At 32.5% G+C, this 26,369-nt stretch overlaps 1 protein-coding gene across 2 annotated transcripts; it reads right to left on the reverse strand.

Annotated features, from left to right (window-relative positions):
- Positions 1 to 213: 213 nt before the first annotated feature.
- On the reverse strand, positions 214 to 26,164 carry LOC107785815 (acetylajmalan esterase 2-like). 2 transcript variants are annotated; one of them, XM_075217668.1, is made up of 5 exons: positions 25,792 to 26,164; positions 23,631 to 23,837; positions 23,360 to 23,472; positions 746 to 1,019; positions 214 to 664 (listed from the first exon to the last, which is right to left on the reverse strand). In XM_075217668.1, the coding sequence occupies exons 1-5, from the start codon at positions 26,087 to 26,089 to the stop codon at positions 438 to 440; spliced, it is 1,119 nt and encodes a 372-aa protein (XP_075073769.1). In that variant the 5' UTR covers positions 26,090 to 26,164; the 3' UTR covers positions 214 to 437. The 2 variants fall into 2 exon arrangements, with proteins under 2 accessions (XP_075073769.1, XP_075073768.1); XM_075217667.1 differs by having other exon boundaries at positions 23,360 to 23,508; positions 25,792 to 26,163.
- Positions 26,165 to 26,369: the final 205 nt, after the last annotated feature.

A 26,369-nucleotide genomic window follows, 5' to 3' on the forward strand; every position in this document is an offset into this window, starting at 1 on the left:
TTAGTACAATAAGATGAAAGTTGAGTGAATTAGCCCTAAAATAGTTGCTCCTGGTTGACTTACTAATTGATTTGTAAGGTAAAATTTATCAAGGGAAGAAGGTTATATCAAGAGAATAAAGAAATAAAATAATATTAAATTTGATTTCTAGGCACGTCTGAACTTTGGACACGACCCCTTAATAATATGAAACACACAAATAGTCAAAACATACAAAAAGAAAGCACGCACTTGCTAGTTGATTTATTCATATTGAGAGAATTAGAGAATAAAAAGAATAATATTCAGGAGAGTAATGTTGATTAATTTAATGCACTTGCCATTTCAATAGGGCTTCAATAATATCATCAATCGGCACGTGACAATGGCTTAAATCAGCATTGCGCTGTGTAAACAGAAAGAGCGCTTATTTTGAATATGCGTTCTGGTTCATACACTTAAGCTTGGCAATTCAATTGGGGTAACATATTACCAATTAGCCATTTTGCCAACCAACTGTATGCTTCTTGTGTCAAATGAATTCCATCCCAGCTGATGTAAGCACTCGGGTCAACACACACCGAGACTCCTGGAGCACCACAGTTTTTAATATTATGTATGTCAAAATTATAGTCTCCTCCTCCTATTCCACAACAAGCTTTCTGTAGAGAGTTTTTGTCAAATCCTGAAAAAAAAAGTTTGTAAATACATATACTTTCTTATAAACACATAAGAATGAGGAGTACGTATTTTTAGCATCACTTACCAAGACTGACGGCATTTTGTAAAAGCCATATATAGGCATTGTAGTAGTCACCATAAATGAGTGTAATGTTTGGGTACTCTTTCTTTAACTCTTGAATGGCTTGTCGCAAATGATCATTGAAGAAGATTACTAAATTATTGAAATCTTTCAAGCAATGGTGCTCATCGTAAGCACTTGAATTGTCCGTCATGAATTTGGTTAGGATAATTGGAAAACAACCACTTGGGAAATTGCCAGGGACTACAATTCGAGTAGCCCCCAAAGTAATCACCCTCTGAAAGAGATAAACAGATCAATAGGTAATAAATATATAAAGTGACAATCTAGGCAAATTTCACATCGATAAAATAGAAGAGAGATACTGGGTATCTATATTTACTTAAAAGGAAGAAAGTCAGCCCTGAGATTATGCCAAGTGGCAGCGTAGGAGAATGCCATGTGTTCTTTTTTAGGACAAAACTTAGTTCATTTGTTCTTAATTAGTTTTAAATTTTAAATTAAAATATTTAAATATCTATTATTTGAAGAAGGGGTAGTTATTTACTCAATTCAAATAAGTAATTAATCATTAGGAAGTTACTATTAGAAATAATAACCGGTTCCAATTTCTCATGAGTAAACCGTTCCAACTTCTCTTCAGTTTTCTTATTTTTAAATTTTTTTCAATTATTAAATCATTTTATTTGAAAAAATGCGCCGACTTCCTCAAAAATATGAGTAGCCTTCAAAACCCTTCAGTTCACCATTTTGAATATGCAGTTCTTTCTCTTATCATATACCCCCCACGTTTTCCCACTCCCACCCAACAATCCTCACGTTTCAACCCTCTACTTCACATCTCCCTTCACAGATCATCCCCAGTTACCCACTATAACCACTTCTCCACTATACTAATCACATGATATTATAAAAGGACATAATAAGGGAGACGTTAAAACAAGAAAAGGTGAGAGAACAAAGAAAAACAGAAGAGACTCCGACAATATTACGTAACAAATTTTTCTGCAAAATCACGATAGCCTCAAGTCTTTAAATTTTCGCCCAATAACAACGGTATGAAGTTTAATCCACTGTTTGCAGATTTACGATTTACATAATTATTGGTTAAAGATGCTCTTTTATTTTCCCAATTTTTTTCTTACAGAGTGTCTTTTTGGAATAACAGATTTGGAAAACTGTTTTTTCAATTTAATTACTTTTTTTTTGTTGTAATATAGGATAGTATCATGGACATGAATATACTAAATTTTATGTGATCTACTGGAATTTATTATGTACAACTGTATTTATGTTGTCATCTTATTAGTATACTGACTTAAATTAGGCTGCGTAGCTAAATACTCATATTGGAATTTAGCATAATGTGGTTTCTGTTTTTAACTGAGCTGTTACATGTCCAGAATTGCTGAAACTTATAAAGTTTGTACTTTTCCTTTTAATTTTCAGAATCACAGAATTTGTCTCGCAATTTCTTCTCATCTCCTTTAATATTCGAAAGAGCTTCAGCAAACTTTTGTTTATTTTTATTGCATGTCGATGCTCAACCAAGGAAGCTTTATATCCACTACTGATGTTTGTCCTTCATTCAGTTGACAATATCTTATAAATAGTTGTATAAATCCATCAATATGTTCAAATAATATGCATGTCCTATGTTATCACAATGAGATGTTGTAGCGATTCTTATTGTTTCCTTAGTCCTATTTCAAATATGGCTGAACAAGGACACATTCAAATGACTCCAACTACGAGTTCTCAAATTCAACGAATGGGACAACGTAGAAGGGTACGTCGTCGCAACATTTATTCCTATAATGATTCTGACTCAAAGCCTGAAGTTATCAGGAATGTCCCAAGGGCGATACAAAATAAGTTAAGAGATCGAAGGGCTGAACGAAGGGACAGAGAAAAAAATTTAGAGAGCTTAGGCCTTCAATAGATGAACATATTGCAAATTATCAACTTACTCGAGATGCACTAATTGATGCTATAGACAAAATTATACTATCTGATTGGGAAGCCTTAGCAATTTTAGTAGATTCACTTGGACAACCTTTAGGTAGAATTTTAACTGACATTTATCACGAGGTTTGGCCAAGTGAACCTTTTTGAGTTTATGTTGTTAAATTTGAATCTGAGTGGGAGAGCCGTCTGTACAACTACCTTTAATTTTTAAAATTAATGAAACTTTGTTATTTCTTTGCAACATTACCTGTCATTTTACTCTATTTTTTTTCTTAAGAGTATTAGATAAAATAAAAAACATAATGGAATAACACTAAATTATTCCTTCGAATAAGGCAACTTTAACGAGATATCCAATGTCTTAAATGAGGAAAAACATGAATACACACATTAGTTTTCGCTCTGTACTTGATTATATATATCATGTGGTACAATCCACATTTTTGCAGTAAAAACAAGAATTGTTCCATCAATGTGGAAGGCCTTCACCTTATAATTCAGTGTTGGAATCAATGTAGATACAATCACAGTCTTACAAGACAACATTGGTGAGGGAAAGTAAAAGGACCATCTGATCTTTCTCTGCTACTCGGACCATTTGTTTTTTTTACTGCTCTTCGTTGATACTCTGTAAAAAGATTCAGCTAATATATCAATTACCAAAGATAAATACTTTATCTATCAGTCTTGAAGGCTAACTGAGGCAGCGCACAACCTCAGTTTGTCAACACCGACAACTTTGGTCAACATGTCTAACGGGTTCTTTGATCCTGGTATCTTCTGTAGGGAAAGAGTTCCTTCATTTATCAACTCTCGGATATGATGATACCTCAACTGGATATGCTTCGATCTTGCATGAAACACTGGATTCTTGGCAAGATGAATTGCACTCTGGCTATCGCTGAAAAGCTCACAATTGTCCTGCTCTTTACCTAGCTCTTTAAGAAAATTCTTGAGCCAAATCATCTCTTTTCCAGCTTCTGAGATTGCCATGTACTCTGCTTCAGTGGTAGATAGAGCAACACTTTTCTGAAGTCAGGACATCCAACTAACAGCAGTACCACCCAAGGTGAACACGTAGCCCGTGGTACTTTTTCGACTATCTAGATCGCCACCTAAATTTGCATCAGCAAAACCTTGTAAGATAATATTGCTCTTTTTAAAACAAAGTGCCATACCTGAAGTGCCTTTGAGATATCGCAATATCCATTTTACACCTTCCCAATGCTTCTTTCCTGGATCTGACATGTATCTACTGACAATTCTAACTGTATGGGCTATGTCAGGTCTAGTGTAAACCATAACATACATCAAACTTCCTACTGCTGAAGCATACAGAACTTTGGACATGTACTTCTTTTCTTCATCTGTCTTAGGTGATTGGTCCTTTGACAGATTTAGATGGCTTCCAAGTGGAGTGTTTCTGGTCTTTGCATCATGAAGACTGAACCTGCTTAGTACCTTCTGTATGTACTTTTCTTGAGACAACTTTAAGGTTCCTTCTGACCTGTTTCTGCTAATCCTCATCCCAAGCATTTGCTTAGATGGTCCTAAGTCTTTCATTTCAAACTCCTCCGCCAGTTGTTGTTTAACCAAGTTGATCTCATTTATGCTAGATCATGCAATTAACATATCATCAACGTACAACAATAAAATGATATAGGATTCATCAAGATTTTTGATATAACAACAATGGTCCATCTCACATCGTGTGAAACCACTTTTATGCATGAATCCATCAAATTTCTTGTACCATTGTCTGGGAGCTTGTTTCAAACCATACAAACTCTTCTTCAACTTACACACAAGGTTTTCTTTACCAGAAACTTGAAAACCTTCAGGTTGCTTCATGTAGATGTCTTCTTCAAGGTCACCATGCAAGAAAGTAGTTTTAACATCTAGCTGCTCCAAATGCAAATTTTCTGCAGCTACGATACTTAGCACCAACCTGATAGTAGTTAATTTGACTACAAGGGAGAAGATCTTGGTGTAGTCAATTCCTTCCTTCTGCTGAAAGCCTTTTACTACTAATCTTGCTTTGTATCTCTTCTTACCATCATGCTCTTCCTTGACTCTGTACAACCACTTGTTCTGCAATGCCTTCTTTCCTTTTGGTAACTCCGTAAGTATCCTTGTTTTATTCTTTTAAAGAGAATTCATCTCTTCTTTCATGGCTAGCTTCCATTTATCAGAGTCTATCACCTACATTGCTTCAACAAAATGCTCTGGTTCTCCAGCATCAGTAAGAAGTAAATAGTGAAGAGAGAGAGAGAGTTAATCTATCTGGAGCATTCGTGACTCTTTTAGATCTCTTCAATGTAGGTTCATGAGTAACAGAATCCGAATTTGATTCAGGTCCTGATTCCAGATTTGGTTCTGGATTTGATTCTATCTCTGGTTCCGCTTCAGGTTCGGCTTCTAGTTCTTCTTCAAATTCGGCTTCTGGTTCTTCATCTTCAATTTCAGAATCAGTTGTAATCCCTCTAGCTACTTCATTTTCTGAGATTTCTTCTAACTCAACTGTTTCAGACATTGTCTGTTTGCTGGTGTTGGTTGGTTCTACTTCAAGCTTGTCCTTGTACATCACATTTTTATTAAATGTGACATTCCTGTGTCTTAGGATCTTTCTATTCTGATCATCCCAAAATCGATAACCAAAATTATCATCACCATAGCCAATAAAGAAACATTTCTTTGCTTAGGATCAAGCTTATCTCTATCATTAGAGTTTACATGCACATAAGCAACACAACTAAAAATTTTCAGATGTGAGAGAGTTACCTCCTTTCCTGTCTATACCTCCTCAGGAATTTCAAAATTCAGCGGTACAGAGGGTCCCCTGTTTATGAGGTAAGCTGTCGTGTTAACAGCCTCAACCCAAAAATACTTCGGCAATCCAGAATGTATTCTCATATTTCTGGCTCGTTCATTCAGGGTTATGTTCATCCTCTCAGCAATACCATTTTGTTCTGGTGTTCCAGGAACTGTCTTGATCATTCTGATCCCATTCTCCGAGCAAAATGCTTTGAACTCTTGTCTATCATACTCTCCTCCATTGTCAGACTTCAGACATTTTAACTTTAGACTTGTCTGATTTTCAACTTCAGCTTTCCATCTTTTAAAGGTAACAAATACATTAGATTTATTTTTCAGAAAATAAACCCATACCTTTCTTGTGGAATCATCAATGAAGGTGACATAATAGCGTGAGCCTCCTAGAGAGGTTACAGGAGCTGGTCCCCACACATTTGTATGCACTAGTTCCAGCTTCTCTTTCTTTGGCGTCCTTCCCACCTTTGAGAAACTAACTCTCTTTTGTTTCCCGCAAATGCAATCTTTGCACAAACCTAATTCAACATGTTTTAGGTTTGACAACTTCTTTTTGGATGCCAAAAGCTTCATTCCCTTCTCACTCATATGCCCGAGCCTCCGGTGCCACAATGTTGTATCACGACCATGATCAACTGTTGCTATAGTATCTCTTTCTATTGCAGTTGCATACAGTGTTCCCCTTTTGAAGCCTCGTGCCACAATCAAATTCCCTTTGGTTATCTTCCACGATCCGTTGCCGAATGTTGTTGTATATCCTTCATCGTCAATCTGACCCAAAAATATCAGATTTTTCTTGAGTCCAGGAACATGTCGTACATTTTACAATTTCCATAGCGTGCCTTGTGAAGTCTTTATATGAACTTCACCTTTTCCGGCAATGTCGAGAGGTTCACCGTCTGCTAGATAAACTTTCCCAAATTTTCCAGCAATATAATTATGCAATAATTCTTTGCATGATGTAGAGTGAAAGGATGCACCTGAGTCCAGAATCCAAGATTCGACTGGACTGTCTGCACAACAAATTAGTGCATCACCGACTTGTTCAACAATTACATTTGCAAAATTTTCTTCCTTATTCTTCTTTGGTTCTCTACATTGACTAGTGTAGTGACCCTTTTTATCGCAATTCCAACAAGTAATGTCCTTGCGATTTTTGGATTGTCCTCTTCTCCTTGACTTTGATCTGCCACGACCATAAATCTGTCCTCTTTGGTTGATTTTCCCCCTGCTTTCGGTACTAAAAGCAGATCCTAGGGAATCACTTGATTCTCTTCGGCGAATATCTTCGCTTAGAACCAAGTCTCTAATATCATTCAATTTGAGTTTGGTACTTCCCGATGAACTGCTAACTGTAGTTACTGTTGCAGACCAACTCTCCGGTAGAGATGATAGTAGAATCAAAGCCCTGATTTCGTCATCAATTGTTATATTAACAGAACTCAACTGAGTTAATATTGTATTAAACTCATTGATATGTTCCGTGACTGATCCACCTTCTATCATTTTTAAGTTGAACAATCGACGCATCAAATAGACTTTATTTGAAGTAGATGGCTTCTCATACATATTTGATAACGCCTTCATCAGGCCTGCAGTGGTCTTCTCGTTAATGATGTTAAATGCCACATTTCGTGTTAGCGTCAAACGAATCACACCAAGAGCTTGACAATCTAATAGATCCCAATCCGCTTTGGACATAGTCTCCGGTTTCACCTCGGTCAGAGGTAAGTGTAATTTTTTCTGGTACAAATAGTCCTCTATTTGCATTTTCCAAAATCCAAAATCTTTGCCATTGAACTTGTCAATCTTAACCTTCCCTTCTTCCGATGCCATTTTTCACAAAAACAATTTATGTGAATAGTGCTTGTGAATAGTAACGATGATCAATAGTGTCGCACTATTCTTGTGAATCGTACCTGCACCAATACTGTACTTTTCTACCAGAATTACACTGTCTGTGCTTTGATACCAGTTGTTAAGGAAGCATGTCAAGATAATAGAAGGAAAAGGATATTTAGGAGAGAAACAATAAATTACACAAGACAAGACAAGACAAGATTTACGTGGTTCGGCAATTTTTGTCTACTCCACGGCCACACAAAGAATAGCTCTTTATTAATTGAAGAGAGATAGAAGAAGTTTTGGGATGTTCTACAAATGAAAATGTAGACCCCTATTTATAAGCATTTGAATGCCCTGCCGAGGTAAGCGCTTACATCATAAGAATGTCGATGTAAGCGCTTACATCATAAGAATGCTGAGGTAAGCGCTTACATCACAAGAATGTCGATGTAAGCGCTTACATCATATTTTCATCTCTTTTTGATTTTTGTTTCTTTTGTTTTGTCTACTTTCACATGCAACAACAGGTTTGGTCCTATCATTAAGTGTGCAGAACAATATTCGGTGAAGAACACTTGGCACGCATCGAAGCTTTGGATCAATTCAAATCTTCCTCAAGTTGTTGACTTTTGCTCCAGGTCTCTATAAGTTGGGCTAAATTTAAGTCTATTTCATCCTAAATTTTAGTCTTACAATTTATTAACGTATCTCAAGTTAAAAAATGAAACATAATGGTTTTTGTGCGTGGAGAAAGCTCACAAAGAATTACTCAAATTTCATCTCACAAAACTCGCTCTGTTGCTAATGAGCTAGCATCTGGAAGTATTGAAGTTAAAAATGTTGAGGATTTGGGTGACCGTAACCATGTCAGTACCTACTTTTTTTTTTACTTTTTAATTACTTATCTCATCTTTCTCTACATAACAATTGTATATATAATTTTTATGCGCAGCCAGGAAATTACTGGGTTGTAGCAACTATTGTACACGTTGAATTAGACCGTGGATGGTGCTATTTAGCATGCAAAAATTGCTCAAAGAAACTAGAAAAAGCGGGGAATAAATTCTATTGTAAAAAATGCGAGCAGATTCAATCTGTCATTCATAGGTATGACTATAATTTATACTTTCTTTACTATTATATGATTTTAAAAATACAAACTCTTTCCAGGTACAGGCTACAAGTTAAAGTGATGGATTGCACCGGTATAATTTCTTTGTTGTTAGGGGATAAGGATGCAACTAAGATTATCGAAAAGTCAGCAAATGATTTAAAGGATGTTGAATTTGAGGTATAATACAATTGCTCAGAAAAATAAGAGCATCAACGTTGAAAGAAGTGGTACCTGATCCATTCCCCTGCATCTCCTTCCCGTTTTATTGATGGGGTAGTTCACTTTGTGTCTATATGCATGTGAGGACTGATGTACTTGAAAGAACTTTAACTTAACCAAACGTCAAAGTTCTTTTAAGTTTAAGTTACAAAGTGATTAAGATATGATTTTTAAATTTCAAATAAACTTATTGCTAAATTTGTATGCCTTTGCTCTTATTAGATTTACTTGAGAAGTTTGAACTTTAAAAGTATGACAATATTTCTCTGTTTTTGGGTGTCCTTGAGTTTCGCTAAAGTTAAGATATTGTAGTTAAGGTTAAGTTCTGTTTTTATCTTACCCCTAAAGATTCATTTTGTTTTGAAGTTCTTTAAAATCTAGGTTTGTTCTTTTGCAGCTAAACACATAAAAAGCAACATAGACTCAAGCAAATCTACTTTTGTTTACAAGTATTGTATGAAATCTAGAATAATTTTGACATTAACACTACCTATTCAATCTTTATAAGATAGTGATTAACAAACAACAAGAAAAAATGGTTCCATCTCTGATGACGATGTTGCTGAATATGATGTTACAAAATATTATTAAAATGGTTGGAGTTTGGCGACAAAATTCAGGAATTGTTAATGAACAAAGAGGCATTTTGCATCAGAAAACTTATGCTTTCATTTTAGTTTCCCATCTTCTACTTTAGTCTTTTTATATTAATAGCTTTATTTAGTGTATTATTCCTCGCATTTAGCTTATGCTTAAAAACATAGTTACTATTAGAATTGAAGCATCGTCTTTTTTACAATATTCTTATAAGGAACAAACAAAATGTGTACACCGTATTACATTTATTTTTTACTTTTGTTGTTGTAGCTTCTATTAACCAGAATCATTATATCTTTTTGTTAGACTTCTGGTGCTGCAGACGACTCTTCATGTCCAATGGAGATAGAAAATATTGTTGAAAAAAGGGTCATGTTTAAAGTTGAGGTTAACAGTTCCAATAATCAGAATAAAGATGTAGTCTTAAGAGTTATTAGACTTACTGACGACGAGGAAATTATAAAGAAATATATTCCTTCTCCACAAGAAGAGACGTTCAAAGTATGTTTCTATACTCAATTTTTATCAGTTTTCCTATTTGTGATTGCATTAAATTTTAATTATGATACACATTTCTTTGTAGGATCCAGATTTCAATAATAACGAAGTCATTCAGGAAGATAACAAAATCACGGTGATTTTACAACTCATTATAAATATTATTTTACATAATTCATTCTTTTAATTTAATGATTTGCAAGTTATAAAATAATAAAGCAACAACAACTTTAGATTAAGTATTGATTTTCACATGTTTTTGTGTTTTAAATATGTAGGATTCTACTGAAGATAATGAGTTGATCGACGTTGCACATACACCTGCCAAGATAGTTTAACTAATCCTGTAGCAGTGGTTGAAGAAGATTCGAATGCACGGTTATCGGAAAATAAGATCAAGAGAGTATTTAAAAAAGAAGAAGATAGCATACGTTGTTTGCATATGTACGAGTTGTAGAAACTAAGAACTGTCTTATTAGTTAGTTTATTAGTTTTATTAGTTATGAACAACATGTTTGAATCATTTCATGTCTTTCTTGGTATTGAACTTTTCCTGTTTAGTTAATTTGGTATTTTCATCTGTATGGACAAGATATTTGAATCAGTTCATGGTTATTTCAGTTGTTAAAATTTTCCTATATAAATACGTAAGACAGTCCACAATCTTGAATTAATGTTAGTTAAATTATCTCATTTTTTTGATAGATTTTTATGTTAACCATTGATAGCTTGCATCTTCCTCCAGGGATGGATCATAAAGTTAGTTGACGAACATTTCAACTAAATGACTGAACTACTTTCCATAAAGTGCTAAGTTTGCTGAAATATTAATAATAATTCTACATGACTCGAAAGAAGGAACAAATTTATTCTCTTCATGACAGGTATATTTTCTTAGGTCGGGTGAGAGCGTTGGAGTCGTTACAATCAGTATCGATCTTAAGGCTACTGGATCTAAATTCTACTTAGTAGTTTTAATTATTTTGCTATTACTTGATAGGACCATATTTTGTAAAATCAACTTAGAGTTAGAGATACTCTAAGTTCCTCGTGACACCAAGAAAAATTATGGTGGAAATAGGAGAATCTGTTTCAAGAAATTCAATGGCAGCACATGTATACAACAACGAGCCAGGCCAATAGCTTGAATGAGGGTAAAAGTAAAGATAGTGACTTTTTGCATTCACAGTTGCTTATTTTATTCATCCAAAATACAAAACACCAAGAAAAAATATTTATCATATTTAAACCAGATAAATGAACAAAATGTAACCTTTTCTTTTGGATAGGCAACTAAGAATTGTAACAATTGAGCTTAATACAACATAATGGACACATAAATTCAGAATAAAACTAGCCAAACTCTTAGTTGAGCACAAGGCATCACTTTGAGATTATGCCAAGTGGCAGCGTAAGAGAATGCCATGTGTTCTTTTTTAGGACAAAACTTAGTTAATTTGTTATTAATTAGTTTTAAATTTTAAATTAAAATATTTAAATATCTATTATTTGAAGAAGGGGTAGTTATTTACTCAATTCAAATAAGTAATTAATCATTAGGAAGTTACTATTAGAAATAATAACCGGTTCCAATTTTTCATGAGTAAACCGTTCAAACTTCTCTCCAGTTTTCTTATTTTTAATTTTTTAAATTATTAAATCATTTTATTTGAAAAATGCGCCAGCTACCTCAAAAATAGGAGTAGCCTTCAAAACCCTTCAGTTCACCATTTTGAATATGCAGTTCTTTTTCTTATCATATACCCCCCACGTTTTCCCACTCCCACCCAACAATCCTCATGTTTCAACCCTCTACTTCACATCTCCCTTCACAAATCATCCACACTGCCCCACTATAACCACTTCCCCACTATACTAATCACATGATATAATAAAAGGACATAATAAGGGAGGCGTTAAAACAAGAAAAGGTGAAAGAACAAAGAAAAACAGAGGAGACTCCGACAATATTACGTAACAAATTTTCTGCAAAATCACGATAGTCTCAAGTCTTTAAATTTTCGCCCAATAACAACGTTATGAAGTTTAATCCACTGTTTGCAGATTTACGATTTACATAATTGTTGGTTAAAGATGCTCTTTTATTTTCCCAATTTTTTTCTTACAGAGTGTCTTTTTGGAATAACAGATTTGGAAAAATGTTTTTTCCAATTTAATTACTGTTTTTTGTTGCAATATAGGATAGTATCATGGACATAAATATACTAAATTTTATGTGATCTACTGGAATTTATTATGTACAACTGTATTTGTGTTGTCATCTTATTAGTATACTGACTTAAATTACGCTGCGTAGCTAAATACTCATATTAGAATTTAGCATAATGTGGTTTCTGTTTTTAACTGAGTTGTTACATGTCCAGAATTGCTGAAACTTATAAAGTTTGTACTTTTCCTTTTAATTTTCAGAATTATAGAATTTGTCTCGCAATTTCTTCTCATCTCCTTTAATATTCGAAAGAGCTTCAGCAAACTTTTGTTTATTTTTATTGCCTGTCGATGCTCAACCAAGGAAGCTTTATATCCACTACTGATGTTTGTCCTTCATTCAGTTGACAATGGCTTTTAAAATAGTTGTATAAATCCATCAATATGTTCAAATATGTTATCACAATGAGACGTTGTAGTGATTCTTATTGTTTCCTTAGTCCTATTTCAAATATGGCTGAACAAGGACACATTCAAATGACTCCAACTACGAGTTCTCAAATTCAACGAATGGGACAACGTAGAAGGGTACGTCGTCGCAACATTTATTCCTATAATGATTCTGACTCAAAGCCTGAAGTTATCAGGAATGTCCCAAGGGCGATACGAAATAAGTTAAGAGATCGAAGGGCTGAACGAAAGGACAGAGAAAAAAAAATTAGAGAGCTTAGGCCTTCAATAGATGAACATATTGCAAATTATCAGCTTACTCGAGATGCACTAATTGATGCTATAGAATAACGATCATCAATACAATTCATCTTTCTTCTAAACTCTTTCAAAAGGGCATACTAAATCTAGCTTCTCAGATCCTTCTCCATGGAAAATCAAAAAATCCCACTTTCTATACCAAGCAAATACACCATACAGAATCAGAAAAGGCGCAAAAAAAACTTTGTTACCAAAGGTATGTTCTTTGATTAGCATTATCATATCTGAAATACTTTTTATATTTTTTTTATTGCAAGCTTATAAGTAGTAGATAAAATTCTGGTTTAAGTTATGAAGTCTTTATAGTGAAACATCTACTGTAAAAGAGTAGATAGAAGTATTCATATAAATTTAGCTTCTAAAAGGACTTGACAACATGAAGTTGGTTGAAGAAGTTCAACAGTAATCGAGTTCTAACGTTTGCAATTCAATAGTTGCAAATTACAGAAGGGAGTGGAACTATAGTGTTAGGTTATTTCTACTCCATATTCATGTACTGAGACTAAATTTTAAGATAATTGATTTATTCTTGAATTTATATCCAAAATCATGCATTCCTTTGGACTCGTGTGCTAGATGCGGTAGCAATTTTTGCTGGTCTTTGAGGAAATCTTGATCATCTAAATATCTGCTTAAGTTTATTTTGTCGCCAAATTTCTTTTCCTATCATCTTCTACCTTGTGTAATTTATAATTGCTCTGAATTTTAGCATCTGTTGTTTTATGAGATTATAGATTTTCTAATAATAATCTTCTGGTGTCTTCAATTTTTGTGCTTCATTCTGTTTTGATGTGAGAATACATAAAAATAATTTAGTCCGAAGGATGAAAAACATGTGGTTCAAAGGAAGAAAAGGGTTAGAGGTACCGGTTCAACAAGAACAGCTAAAAGGAACGAAAAATTTATATAGCTTATATTTTGTTAGTTCTCTGTTTCACTGATCATTAGGAAAGTTGTGCATATTATTGCCTCTGAAGTTTCCTCCTTCAAAATTCTGCATTTTATATTTTTATATTTTACTAAAATTTATTCTTATTTGAATGTTTGGTTTAGTTAATTATTAGTTATATAACTAATGATGCATATTAAACATTATTTTGTAGACATGAGAATACATCATATTGAACCTTCCAATAATACAAACTATTCTGTCGGAAGTGAAGAAAGAGTTCCTCCTTTGTCCGATATAACAAATGGTGAGTCAAAATATCATCTATTTAATATATTAGTTGTGTTGTTACAACTTACTTTATCATAATTTATTCTTACTATAATGTTTGGCCAAGTTAATTAATAGTTCTACAACTAATGATGCATATAAAACTCATTGTGCAGACATGCAAATAAATTATCTTCTCCCCCGATTTAAATACAATTCCTGTATGGCAAGGTTAGTTCCTCAATGGTGTTATCTATTTAACACCTTTATTGTATACATTTTTTGTTGACTTATTTTATTCTATCTGTATTACTTTTAAAATTATACATTCTCATCATAGGTGCATACAGTGACAACATATTGCCTGATTTAAATGGCACTCCAACTGAAAAAGGTATTAAAAGTTTGATTCTCATATTAATTTTTCGTCTAAAGTATATCAAAAGTTAAAAAAATTATTATTTAATAGGAACTCTTTCAATTAATACTAACAATCCTACTACATTGTAGATGTGCAAATGCATAATTCTCTGCCAGATTTAAATGAAACTCCAATAATGCAAGGTAAGCATTTGAAATTCATATTGTTATTAGTTAAAAGTAAAATACAATGTTAAGATTAATGAAAATTAAATACTGCAACTCTCTTACTAGAAATCGGCGTTGCAATAAACAACACTGTCATTCTGTATGTTTCTATGAGATATTGGTTTACCTTTAAATAATGACCTTATACTAGATGTGGCTATGTGAATCTGAAGTTACTTAATTGACTATCTTCAAGAGAAATATTTTGGCATTGTTTCAAGTTCTAACACCCGTAATATAGGAACTATTTTTTTCAGAATGATAGTATTACTAAGAAGTGAACTGGCAACTAAAAGTTGTAAGTTTAGGAGTATATGTCAAAAAACTGTACGTTAACGCACTGTATCATCTTGATGTAATAATGGAGATTGTTGAGTTGTCTTTACCAATACTTGAATTCTGGATTCAACTTGCGCATCTCGTCCTCTAATGTTTATGAATCGTAGTAAATTAAAAAGAATGGCAGTGTTCCATTGAAGTCTTAACTGACTAGACAACTTAGTATGTCTGTATAGACTACAAGTAGAGTGTGCAATAAAGGGAAGCTTCTCTAGGAGAGCCTATGGATGATCAGGGGAGTAGAAGTAGGAGTAGTAATAGTCTTAGATCAATATACACTTACAAATTATACATGTAACAGGGCAGTTTCCAAATAACATAGGATATGAAGATGATGAAGAGTATCCAGGTATGACAACCATATCTTTGCACTTTTCTGTTATTATTAAAGAAAGAATCTATATTCACAAACATAGATGTATATATTAACAATCCATCCCTATTAATTGATTTAACTAATACTTTTCTTAGATGTGGATGTTGAATGTGACGAAATTTACACTGAAGGTACTTATCAGATACTCCTTATTCACTCAATGTAGTTGGATAAAATAAATCAATAATCTCTGTCTTTGACTTTGTATATTATTGCAAGTATAGATTACTGGGACATAGGAGATGCTACATATGAATGCAAAAAGTGCGGTGCTCTTTTTTGGTATGAAGAAAGAATCCGCAAGCATTACAACTCAAAAAAACCTATATTCACAATGTGTTGTGATCGTGGAAAAATAAAGCTTCCAAATCTTAAGAAGCCTCCTGAAGTTTTAAAACAACTTTTATTTGGATCAGGTTAGAGGAATTATAACTTTTAATATCAACATGTTCATATCGTCTTATATTCACATTTATCATTTTGCAATGGTTTTAATATAGGTCCTAAAAGTAGCCATTTTCGAGAAAATATTAGGAGTTATAACTCTATCTTCTCATTTACGTCAATGGGGGGTAAGGTTGATGTCTCTATCAACCAGAAAAGAGGGCCAAGAACGTTCAGATTATGTGGTTAAAACTATCATCAAATTGGGAGTTTACTACCTCCTAAAGGATCTACACCAAAATTTGCACAGTTATATATATATATACAGTTATATATATATGACACAGAGAATGAAGTTACAAATAGAATCAATGCTTTCAGGTTAGACTTATACCTTTATTATATAATACTATGCAAATAACATTTAATTTAAAAACTTTTATTGATATCTTTTTTTTAGTCGTGGCCAAGATATTAATAAACTTCATGCTAAAATTGTTTCTGATCTAAAACAAATGTTTGATGACAATAATGTTTTGGCAAAGACATTTAGGATGGTCAGAGATCGATTCCAGGAGAATATAGACTCCAATGTTAAGCTCAGATTAATAGGGAAAAGAGGTACTGATGGTAGAAGATACAACTTACCAACAATACCAGAAGTAGCTGCTTTGGTGGTTGGTGATTTTGAAGTTTCTGGAAGTGATCGTGATATCAATATAGAAACACAATTGGATAGCTACAAAGGATAAATGAACTAAATGCTGCATATTTAGGACTACAATATCCTTTGCTTTTTCCTTATGGTCAAGATGGATACAGAGAGGATATTCCTTTAAGTCATGGCGATAAATCATCGAGAGGAAGGCAATGTGTTAGCATGCGAGAATTTTTCGCTTATAGAATTCAGGAAAGAAAAGATGAAGTTCCCACCATTGTGTCTTCAGGAAGATTATTTCAGCAATTTTTAGTTGATGGTTATACAATGATAAAATCTTCTCGGTTAAAGTTTTCAGGACTCATCAAAAGCAATTAAGAGTTGATTCTTATAAAGTCCTAGTAGATGCTATTTTGCATGGTGACATCGATCTTTCATCCCAAGGTAAAAAGATAATTCTACCTTCAAGCTTTACAGGGGGTGCACGATATATGGTTCAGAATTATCAAGATGCTATGACAATATGTAAATGGGCCGGGTACCCTGATCTTTTTATCACATTTACTTGCAATCCTAAGTGGCCAGAGATTACTAGATTTGTGGAGAGCAGAAACTTGAATCCTGAAGATCGTCCAGACATTTTAAGTACGGTGTTCAAAATCAAATTGGACCACTTAATAAAGGATTTGAGAGATAATCAAGTTTTTGGACAAGTAAAAGCAGGTACACAACATTTACAATTTATTTTAAATAAAGATGATAATTTATATGAATCAGATAATTGTTTTTTTAATAAACTTGCTTAATTTCCAATGCAGTGATTTATACCATTGAGTTCCAAAAACGAGGACTACCTCATGCTCATATCTTACTTTTTCTTCACGAGCATAATAAATTTCCATCTGCGTCAGATATTGATAGAATAATTTCGGCAGAAATACTAGATAAAGTGGATGATCCTAATTATTACAATGCCGTTAAAAATTTAATGATGCATGACCCATGTGGTTCTGCTAGGAAATCTTCTCCTTGCATGCTGAATGGTAGATGTACAAAGCACTTTCCTAAAAAGTTTGTTGAGGCCACAACGGTTGATGAAGAAGGGTATCCTGTTTATAGAAGAAGGGATAATGGTAGAACAATTATGAAAAATGGTATTGATATGCATATCCCATGTGAAGCCACACAATCGCTTTTTATTATTAAAATATGGCGCTCATATCAATGTTGAGTGGTGCAATCAAACAAGATCCATTAAATATTTATTTAAGTATGTCAATAAAGGTCATGATCGTGCAACTGCTGCTTTTTCTCAAAGTACTCATGACAATGGTTCATCAACCGTTGATGAAATCAACATGTATTATGATTGTCGCTACATATCCCCATGTGAAGCTACTTGGAGAATATTTAAGTTTCCTATTCACCATAGAGAACCATCAGTGGAAAGACTATCATTCCATCTTCCAAATGAACAAAATAATATTTTTTCTGATGATGATCCAATTGATAATGTTGCCAATAGACCAACTGTGAAGGAATCAATGCTTTTGGGATGGTTTGAGGCAAACAAAAAAATTTCGGAAGCAAGAGATTTGACTTACGCAGAATTCCCTCTTAAATTTTGGTGGAACCAAAAATTAAAAAAATGGGAAAAGAGGAGAAAATCTGGATTTTCTATTGGGAGGATTTTCTTTGTTACTCCTGGAAGTGAAGAGATATATTATCTTAGATTGTTGTTGAATGTAATCAAAGGTCCAACTTCATATGAACAACTTAGAAGAATTAACAATCATGACTATCTTACTTTTAGAGATGCATGTTATGCACTTGGGTTGTTGGATGACGATAAAGAGTATGTTGATGCTATAAAGGAGGCAAGTACTTGGGGCATGCCATCTTATCTAAGACAGTTATTTGTCATGTTATTGTTATCAAATTCAATGTCACGACCAGAAATTGTTTGGCAATCATCGTGGGAGTTATTGTCAGAAGTTATTCTTCGTGAAGAAAGAACATTATTGAGTAATCCAGGTATTAAAAGATAAAATTATTAGATTAATTTTTTTTAGTGCTATATGTTAAACAAGGAAGAAATATTAATACTTCATAACTTCTATAATATTCTACTTTTTTAATTTGGTATTCATATAGATGAAGACCACTCTCTGTTTTTAACTATTGATAAAGTCAATTTCATTAATTTTATAATACCGATTTTTTCTCGCTACATTTTGTTTTTATATGTTCTAAACGACATCACAAATTTCAGCCTTTTCTTTTGAGTTATTGTAATACATATAGTTAAAAGAACTAAAATATAGTACTCCAGATTTATGCTTAGACATGTTATTCTATAACAAATTAATAATTTGTATGCAAAAGCAAACAACTTATATATACATAAAACTACATGGTTGAGTTTTAAATATGAGTATATATTTTATTTTGAACTTTAACATTTTTATGTCATGCAGCGGCACAGTTAACAGATGATGAATTGAAAAATCGTTGCTTGAAAAAGCTGGACAAGATTTTAAAAAGTTGTGGAAAAAGCTTTAACGATTTTTCGACAATGCCAAGACCATATTACAATGAGGAAGAATTTGATGGTGCTAACAGACTAATTAATGAGTAATTGCGCTATAATAGGCGCTCTTTGACACAAGAGCATGAACAATTAGTAATGAAATTAACAGTCGAGCAGAAGTCTATTTATGATAAAATCATATCTGCAGTGAATGAAGACAAAGGAGGGTTATTCTTTTTATATGATCATGGAGGAACTGGAAAAACTTTTATCTGGAAAACATTGTCTTTTGGCGTACGATCTAAAGGCGATATAGTGATAAATGTTGCTTCAAGTAGTATTGCTTCTCTTTTGTTACCAGGAGGTCAAACTGCACATTCAAGATTTGCGATCCCTCTAAATCCAACTGAAGATTCAACATGCAATATAAAACAAGGTAGTCCTTTAGCAAAGTTGATTGTGAAGGCAAAATTGATCATTTGGTATGAGGCACCAATGATGCATAAATACTGTTTTGAAGTTCTTGATCAAACTCTTAGAGATATTCTAAGATTTAAAGATCCGTCAAATTTAGATCGGCCATTTGGAGGTAAAACAATTGTTCTTGGAGGTGGCTTTAGACAAATCTTGCCTGTAATTACAAAAGGTACTAGGCAAGAGATTGTTAAAACAACTCTAAATTCTTCATATTTGTGGCCCCACTGTCAGGTTTTAAAGCTAACAACAAATATGAGATTGCAAGAAAATAGATCTGGTGCAGATTTGGATGATTTAAACAATTTTCTGATTGGATCTTGGCAATAGGTGATGGAAAGATTGGATGTTCCATTGATGACATTGAGAAAGTAGAAATACCCGACGATCTTCTCATACATAATTGTGATGATCCAATATCTGGAATTATAGAAAGTACATATTCTGATTTCTTGAGACATTTCACAGATATAAAATACCTTCAAGAAAGAGCAATTCTTGCACCAACTCTTCAAATGGTGGAATCGGTGAATGATTACATGGTTTCTCTCAACAATAGCCAAGATAAATCATATTTAAGTTCAAATACAATTTGTATGTCTGATCATGCATTTACATCTTTGGAACATGTACATACACCTGAATTCCTAAATAGTATTAAATGTTCAGGTATTCCAAATCACTCTATCACTTTGAAGGTAGGTGTTCTTGTGATGTTGTTAAGAAATATAGACAATCGTCGGGATTGTGTAATGGTACAAGATTGATCGTCACAAGACTTGGAAATCGGGTAATTGAAGCCAAAGTATTATCAGGAAAAATGGCTGGAGACAAAGTTTTTATACCAAGAATGACACTTACTCCATCTGATGCAAGAATTCCTTTTAAGTTCCAAAGAAGGCAATTTCCAGTCATTCTATCTTTTGCCATGACCATCAATAAAAGTCAAGGTCAATCATTATGTAATGTGGGATTATTTTTTAAGAAGCCAGTGTTTACTCATGGACAACTATACGTTGCACTTTCAAGAGTAACAAGTAGAAAAGGGTTGAAGATCTTATGTTATGATGAAGATGGGAAAGTAGCAAATGAAGCTACAAATGTAGTGTATAAAGAAGTTATCCAAAATTTAGAGGATAGAAGTTTTGAATGAGTAAGTATCAAATGAGTAGCAACAATGACAAGTTCAGTGTACATACTCAGTATATAGTTGCTCATGCTACAGAGAAAGATAAAGTTGAATGAGGTAAGCATTCTTCCAAATGTACTTTACATTGATATATCCTGTTGCAGCTTAGTCACATGTACTTTATTTGTTAAATTGTCTATCTATATTTGCAGTCAATCAATTCAATTAAATTGTGGACTTGAAAGAATATGGATTACCAACCATCATTTCCATTCATTGACCGCTACTAGGTATGAAATATTACTTAGAAAGAATTTTATTAAAAAAAACATATAATAGGAGTAATACTATCGCTTATCAATCACAGCTCCAAGCTCCTGGGGAACTAAATATTTTTCAATCTGGCATCAAATGTGGCACTGGTTATTTCTTGAAATCCAGTTCCAAGCATAATTGCTTCTATATCCATGTTAGTCACAATAGTTTTCAAGAATATTGAGAATTAATTTTATTCTAAGTTTCTCGAGAAACATATGTTTGTTAAATGTTAAACATTGAATTGTGCATTTTTTTAACGCTGGAGATCTAATAAAAGATCATGAATGCTGGACAAGGCCAGATAACATGAAAACACCACAAATTGTACTACTGATAGATCAAAATAAAAGATCATGAATGCTGGACAAGGCATGTTTGGTCTCAGTTCGTTAGCATATTTATCAATATGATGGTAATATGACTGCTAGCAATTCATGAAACCTATGACTATTTCTCAGGTCCTTTTTAATTTGTGGAGTAATCTCTTGAATGTTGCTTAACTTTGGTGCACTGATATTTTTAGATTGTTTTAGATATCTGTTTGATAGAAAAACTTATCATCATTATGCTTAATTGAGAAACCTGTTGTTATTTTTTTCAGATGTGTGAAACAGTACAAAAGAGAGTTGCTTTTTTCCTCTTTATTTTCTTTCTTTTTTCTTGTGATATGTAGAAGTACAAAAATTTTATATATAGTAGTCATTGGACAAAATTCTCCTAACTAACCTTTTAAAGGCAAAATTGCATCATTCTTTCTCATTCTCTTTATCTTCTTACAAACATATACAAGAATATCTTGGTTTGCAGAGTCACTTTACTACAAGCCAGCATGACATTTTATTATAGCTACTTCGGAAATACTTATGTATAGTCCAATTCTTGATTTGTATAGGTACTAAAAGTATTACTTTTTATTCTAAAATTAGTTACTTTTAGGTGTTCTTTGTGAATCTCTTTTCTTTTTTGGCTTGCATCATTACTATTACTAAGTAAAACAGTACAAAAGAGGGTTGCCTTTTTTTTTCTTTTTAATCAGTAGAAGCAGTACAAAAATATTATAGCATTCATTAGACATACTTCTCCTAATTAACTTTTTGAAGCAAATTTGTTGTGTTTTAACTCCTCTTTGATAATGGTTTTCCTTAGCTTAGCTTTTCATCTTGCAACTTAAGGACTGATAATAGAAATGAAATCTATACAGGGATTAAGATTGTACTGCTACTATTAAGAAACGTCTAGCCGTAAGAAAGGCGCGAAGTTCAAAGGTTTGAAGCTACATGGAAATATCATTATTCTTCAAACATTAAATACTTATAGGAGCTGTTTGACTTAAAATCTTCTATTGTTTTACGCCTCTTAATTTATAATTGTTCTAACTTCTAACATAAGTATTCAATAATTAATAGTGAATGATAGTTGAAACAGAGTATTCGATCAATAAGATTTAAGAATTTAACTTCCTGCTTAAAGCTTATGTTTACTTTTTTCTTTTGATTTTTTTTTCCTGCAAGAGGAATTGCTTATTATGATATACATTTGATCATGTAGGCTGTAACTATACATTCCTTATTTAAGATATTGTGGTTGTAGCAGTAATTGCTGACTTCTATTAAAGCAATTCATTTGCTTCATGTTTTTAGTATTTCACATAGACGAAGGTGATGTAAATCTTATATTCTAGACTAGATTACAAATGAAGTCTTATAGTATTTGTCCTTTAATCACGTTTTTTGCTTTCTACAAATTGCAGAGTATTTCTTCCAAACAAGTACTATTCTTTCAGCGTTAGTCGATATCCTTGATGAAGAAATGATCGGAAAGACAATTGTCAATGTTGGATAATTAACTAGAGATTCATCTTCTCCGGTAAATTACATCTATTCTTTGATATTGAATAGCCTCCATATGCCACTAGCAGCTTTTTTGGTTACAAGATTCAGAACATACTATATCCTTCAATACAACAGACTATAATTAAGTAGTTCTTATCCAATTTAACCTCCTGATAATTGAGGTTCTTGAAAACTCTATTGATGGTAATTCAAGTAAGTTGGTCGATTTATTAATCAACTAATCTAGAAGCATACTTTAACTCCTTATGGATTAGTAGGAGTATTTTTTTGGTGTCCGTTTTTTTTTTTGCCAGGTAGCTTATTAAAAGTTAGTGGCAAGTCATTGGATAAATTAGCAAAGCTAAATAAGTTAGTTGATTTTTCGCGTTACCAAGAAATTAATTTTTTTTATCATTATTATTATTATTATTATTATTATTATTATTATTATTATTATTATTATTATTATTATTATTATTATTATTATTACTTATAACTCATAATGAGGAATAAATATTTTACCAATCAAAAAGAAAATCAAATATTTCATGCTCAGGCCTTCTTTTAAAGAGCCGCTTGGGATCGGTCGGTGGCCCTTGATAATAATAAATATTTATCTTTTATTTTAATTATTTTGGTCGCAATTGCTAAAATTAATTTGCAATATGCATATGTTTTTGTTATCTCTCTTTGCTCTTTTTTTCTTTGAATCGATCCGCGCATCGCGCGGGGTATATACACTAGTATAAGTAAATAAATCACTAGTAGGATGGGCGCATAAAAAATAAAAATTAAATACCGTATAAAATCAAAAACTCACTCTAACACCATGAATGATGGCCTCGACAACTTCTGGCACCATTCTTCGCGACTCTTCTATCGTCTTACCTTCCAATAAGCCATGAGTGCATTCATTTCCTCCTATTTCTCCAACTAGGAAAAGAGACTTATTCAATTTTTCTGGGCAATCTAGCAAGCAAGAACGACAAAAAAACTATTCATCAATTCAACTTCCGTTAGATTAGATTACATTATTAATTACATATTTCCTAGGAACTTGGAAGTATTTAGCAAATTAATTATTTAATTACCAGTATAGCAGGTGGTTTCGAAATGAGAAGACATCCAATCAAGTTGCACACTTAATGAACTATTGGTTGATGGATTAACCATCTTCATATTTTCCAGAATTTCAGATGGTAAAGCAGTAGCTCCTGCTACTGCAAAATTTGCACCATGTCTAAAATTTGCATTTTGATCCTTGATGGGATTTAGGAGCGGAAGACCAGACTCCAGCGCTGTGTGAAAAAGAAAAGAAAGCATATACAGCACAATCAGTGTTACACCTATTGAGAGGATAAATTGGGATGCAGTCCGTTGGTAAAAGGTTTGAATGCACGAGTAGAGTACGTGTTTAAATAAATTCTACGCACTAATAGCGAAAACAAAATTCAAATCATTTAAAAAATAGTTATAAATATATTTCTATGATAAGTTATTAATAAGTAACCAAGCAAAAATGATACATAACCTACTATCACAACTTAAAATTTAATGATGGTGTAATTTTTTTTACAATATCAGTATATGTTAGCTAAAATTCATAAGGCCATATGAGCAAGTAAGCATTATATTGCATATTGTCCCATTTTTTATATATGGTAATCATTTTACTTCAAATACAAAGGAAAAAGACCTCAGAAAATATACTATCCCTTGAAGTTGAAATTATGAACCATCAACCATCTCTTGACCTCTATTTATACTATATTAAAACCACGAAGGTCCCTAGCAAGATGATATTCATTTTTTTTTACCCTTTAAATTTTGATTTTACATTAGACAAAATCGTCATTTACTCATTTTCATAATATTTAAGACTTAAAAATTAAATAAAATCTTGGCTTTTATGTCTTTCCTTATTTGGACTATATAAAAACTCCTAATATTTAGGAATTTAAAGTCAAAAAAATTTAATTTATATAAATATATTAGTTATTTCAATTTGGGTGAATTAACTATTAGCGTGTCATTACCGTTATCAATATATTTCTTCCATATAGAAAAGTGATCTTTAACTTTTAAAAATTTAATCCCTCACGTAAAATCATAGACATATAATTTATTTTACGAATATGACTATGTTTCTATCTCAAGACACAAACTCAACATTTATAAAAGTTAAAAATAGAAATAATGCCAAAAAATTTATTTATTGAAAATCGACGGGGATTTTTTTTGTCTTTGGACACATAGACTTACTTTTGAAAACTATCGATTTAGTTATCTATTATATGTCAATTTTTAAATTATATATTCTGAAAGTAGAGAAACACTATTAACGTTTTAGAATAAATCTAATAAAAGCACCTAACAACATAAAAATTATGGAGTAATCATGTGAAGTTAATTGCCCACAGAGTTGAAATTGGTTGACATATCCACTTTTATACATTTAAAAAACTAATTTTTTCCTTCAACAAATAAATTTATTTTAAAAATTAATATTAATATTTTTTTCTAATATTTAGATCTATTAAACAAATTAAATTCTACCATAATTTTGATGGAATGTGATTTATGGATCATACATTTGCATTAAAAGAATTTGATAATATATATATTATATAGTGTGTGCGATTTATGGATCATACATTTGCATTAAAAGAATTTGATATATAAAAATCCGAAATTGTAATATGAGTTGACATTAATTTTTAACCCTTCATAAATGCATTTTATGTCAATAACAACAACAACTATGCCTCAGTCCTAACTCCGCCTCTGTGAGATCGCGTACATTGGCTGTCCCAAGCTAGCATAAAGGAGGACAATTACGGTATCCAGATAGCGTAAAACTTGCTAATTCATAATGAATTCATGTAAGATAAAATCATAATTATAATTAATAATTAATTTTTGGCAGAACTAAAATTTAAAACTTTGAGGACTTCTTTAGGCAGAGCTTCTTCTTTTATTGAGTTAGTTAAATAGAATCGGCAATCATCATTCTCATGATTTTATATACATATATTTTTTTGTTAACTTTCACTGATATAACTTAAACTCTAAGACTAGTTCCACTAATTCTACATCCGCGGATAAAAAGGCATGTGACTGATTAGTACATTTGTTAGAGCAGGTTGTCTGATTATTTTCTAGACTAAATAAATAATTCCACATACGATATTTATATGTAGTTAAATCTGAAAAACACGTCAATAGTGACAGAGAATGAAGTATATATCAAACCTATGAAATCAATCATGAGCATGCCATTAGAACAACGTCCAGTTGCATTCTGAAAAAAATTCATTCCATAAGGAAATCTTCCACATACAGTATGAGCTCCACAAATTCTCTCTCTGATGCAGTTGCCTGTATCTGCAAATGAGTCACCCAATTGATATATTTTATCAAATTTGCAATTAATCAATCGTGGTTTTTGAAGCATTAGTACTTCTTCAGCATCACTTTCCTGCTGAAGAACCACGAAACTGATCAAGGAAATAACTAGGAGATGAAGAACTGATCTTATTATCAGTGCCATGGCCAAACTTATGAAAAAAGAAAACTGCACTAATGCAACCGAAACTTCAGCCTTACAAATACTACATGCAGTATCGACGATAACAAAATTAACTTTATTGTAAGAGGAGTATTAATTATGATGGGGTCCATCTCATTAAAGAGCCAAAGTAATAGACATGTGTGATGTGCCTAAGAAAAATACATGATTGAGAATTTGTTGCTTGGAGGAAACCTATGCAACTTGTGGAGGAAAATTAGCACTGTTTATATTTTTTTTGAGTGTTGTAGTGGTCATTGAA

The sequence above is a fragment of the Nicotiana tabacum genome, chromosome 7 (assembly GCF_000715075.1).
Source record: "Nicotiana tabacum cultivar K326 chromosome 7, ASM71507v2, whole genome shotgun sequence".
NCBI classification, from domain to species: Eukaryota; Viridiplantae; Streptophyta; class Magnoliopsida; order Solanales; family Solanaceae; genus Nicotiana; species Nicotiana tabacum.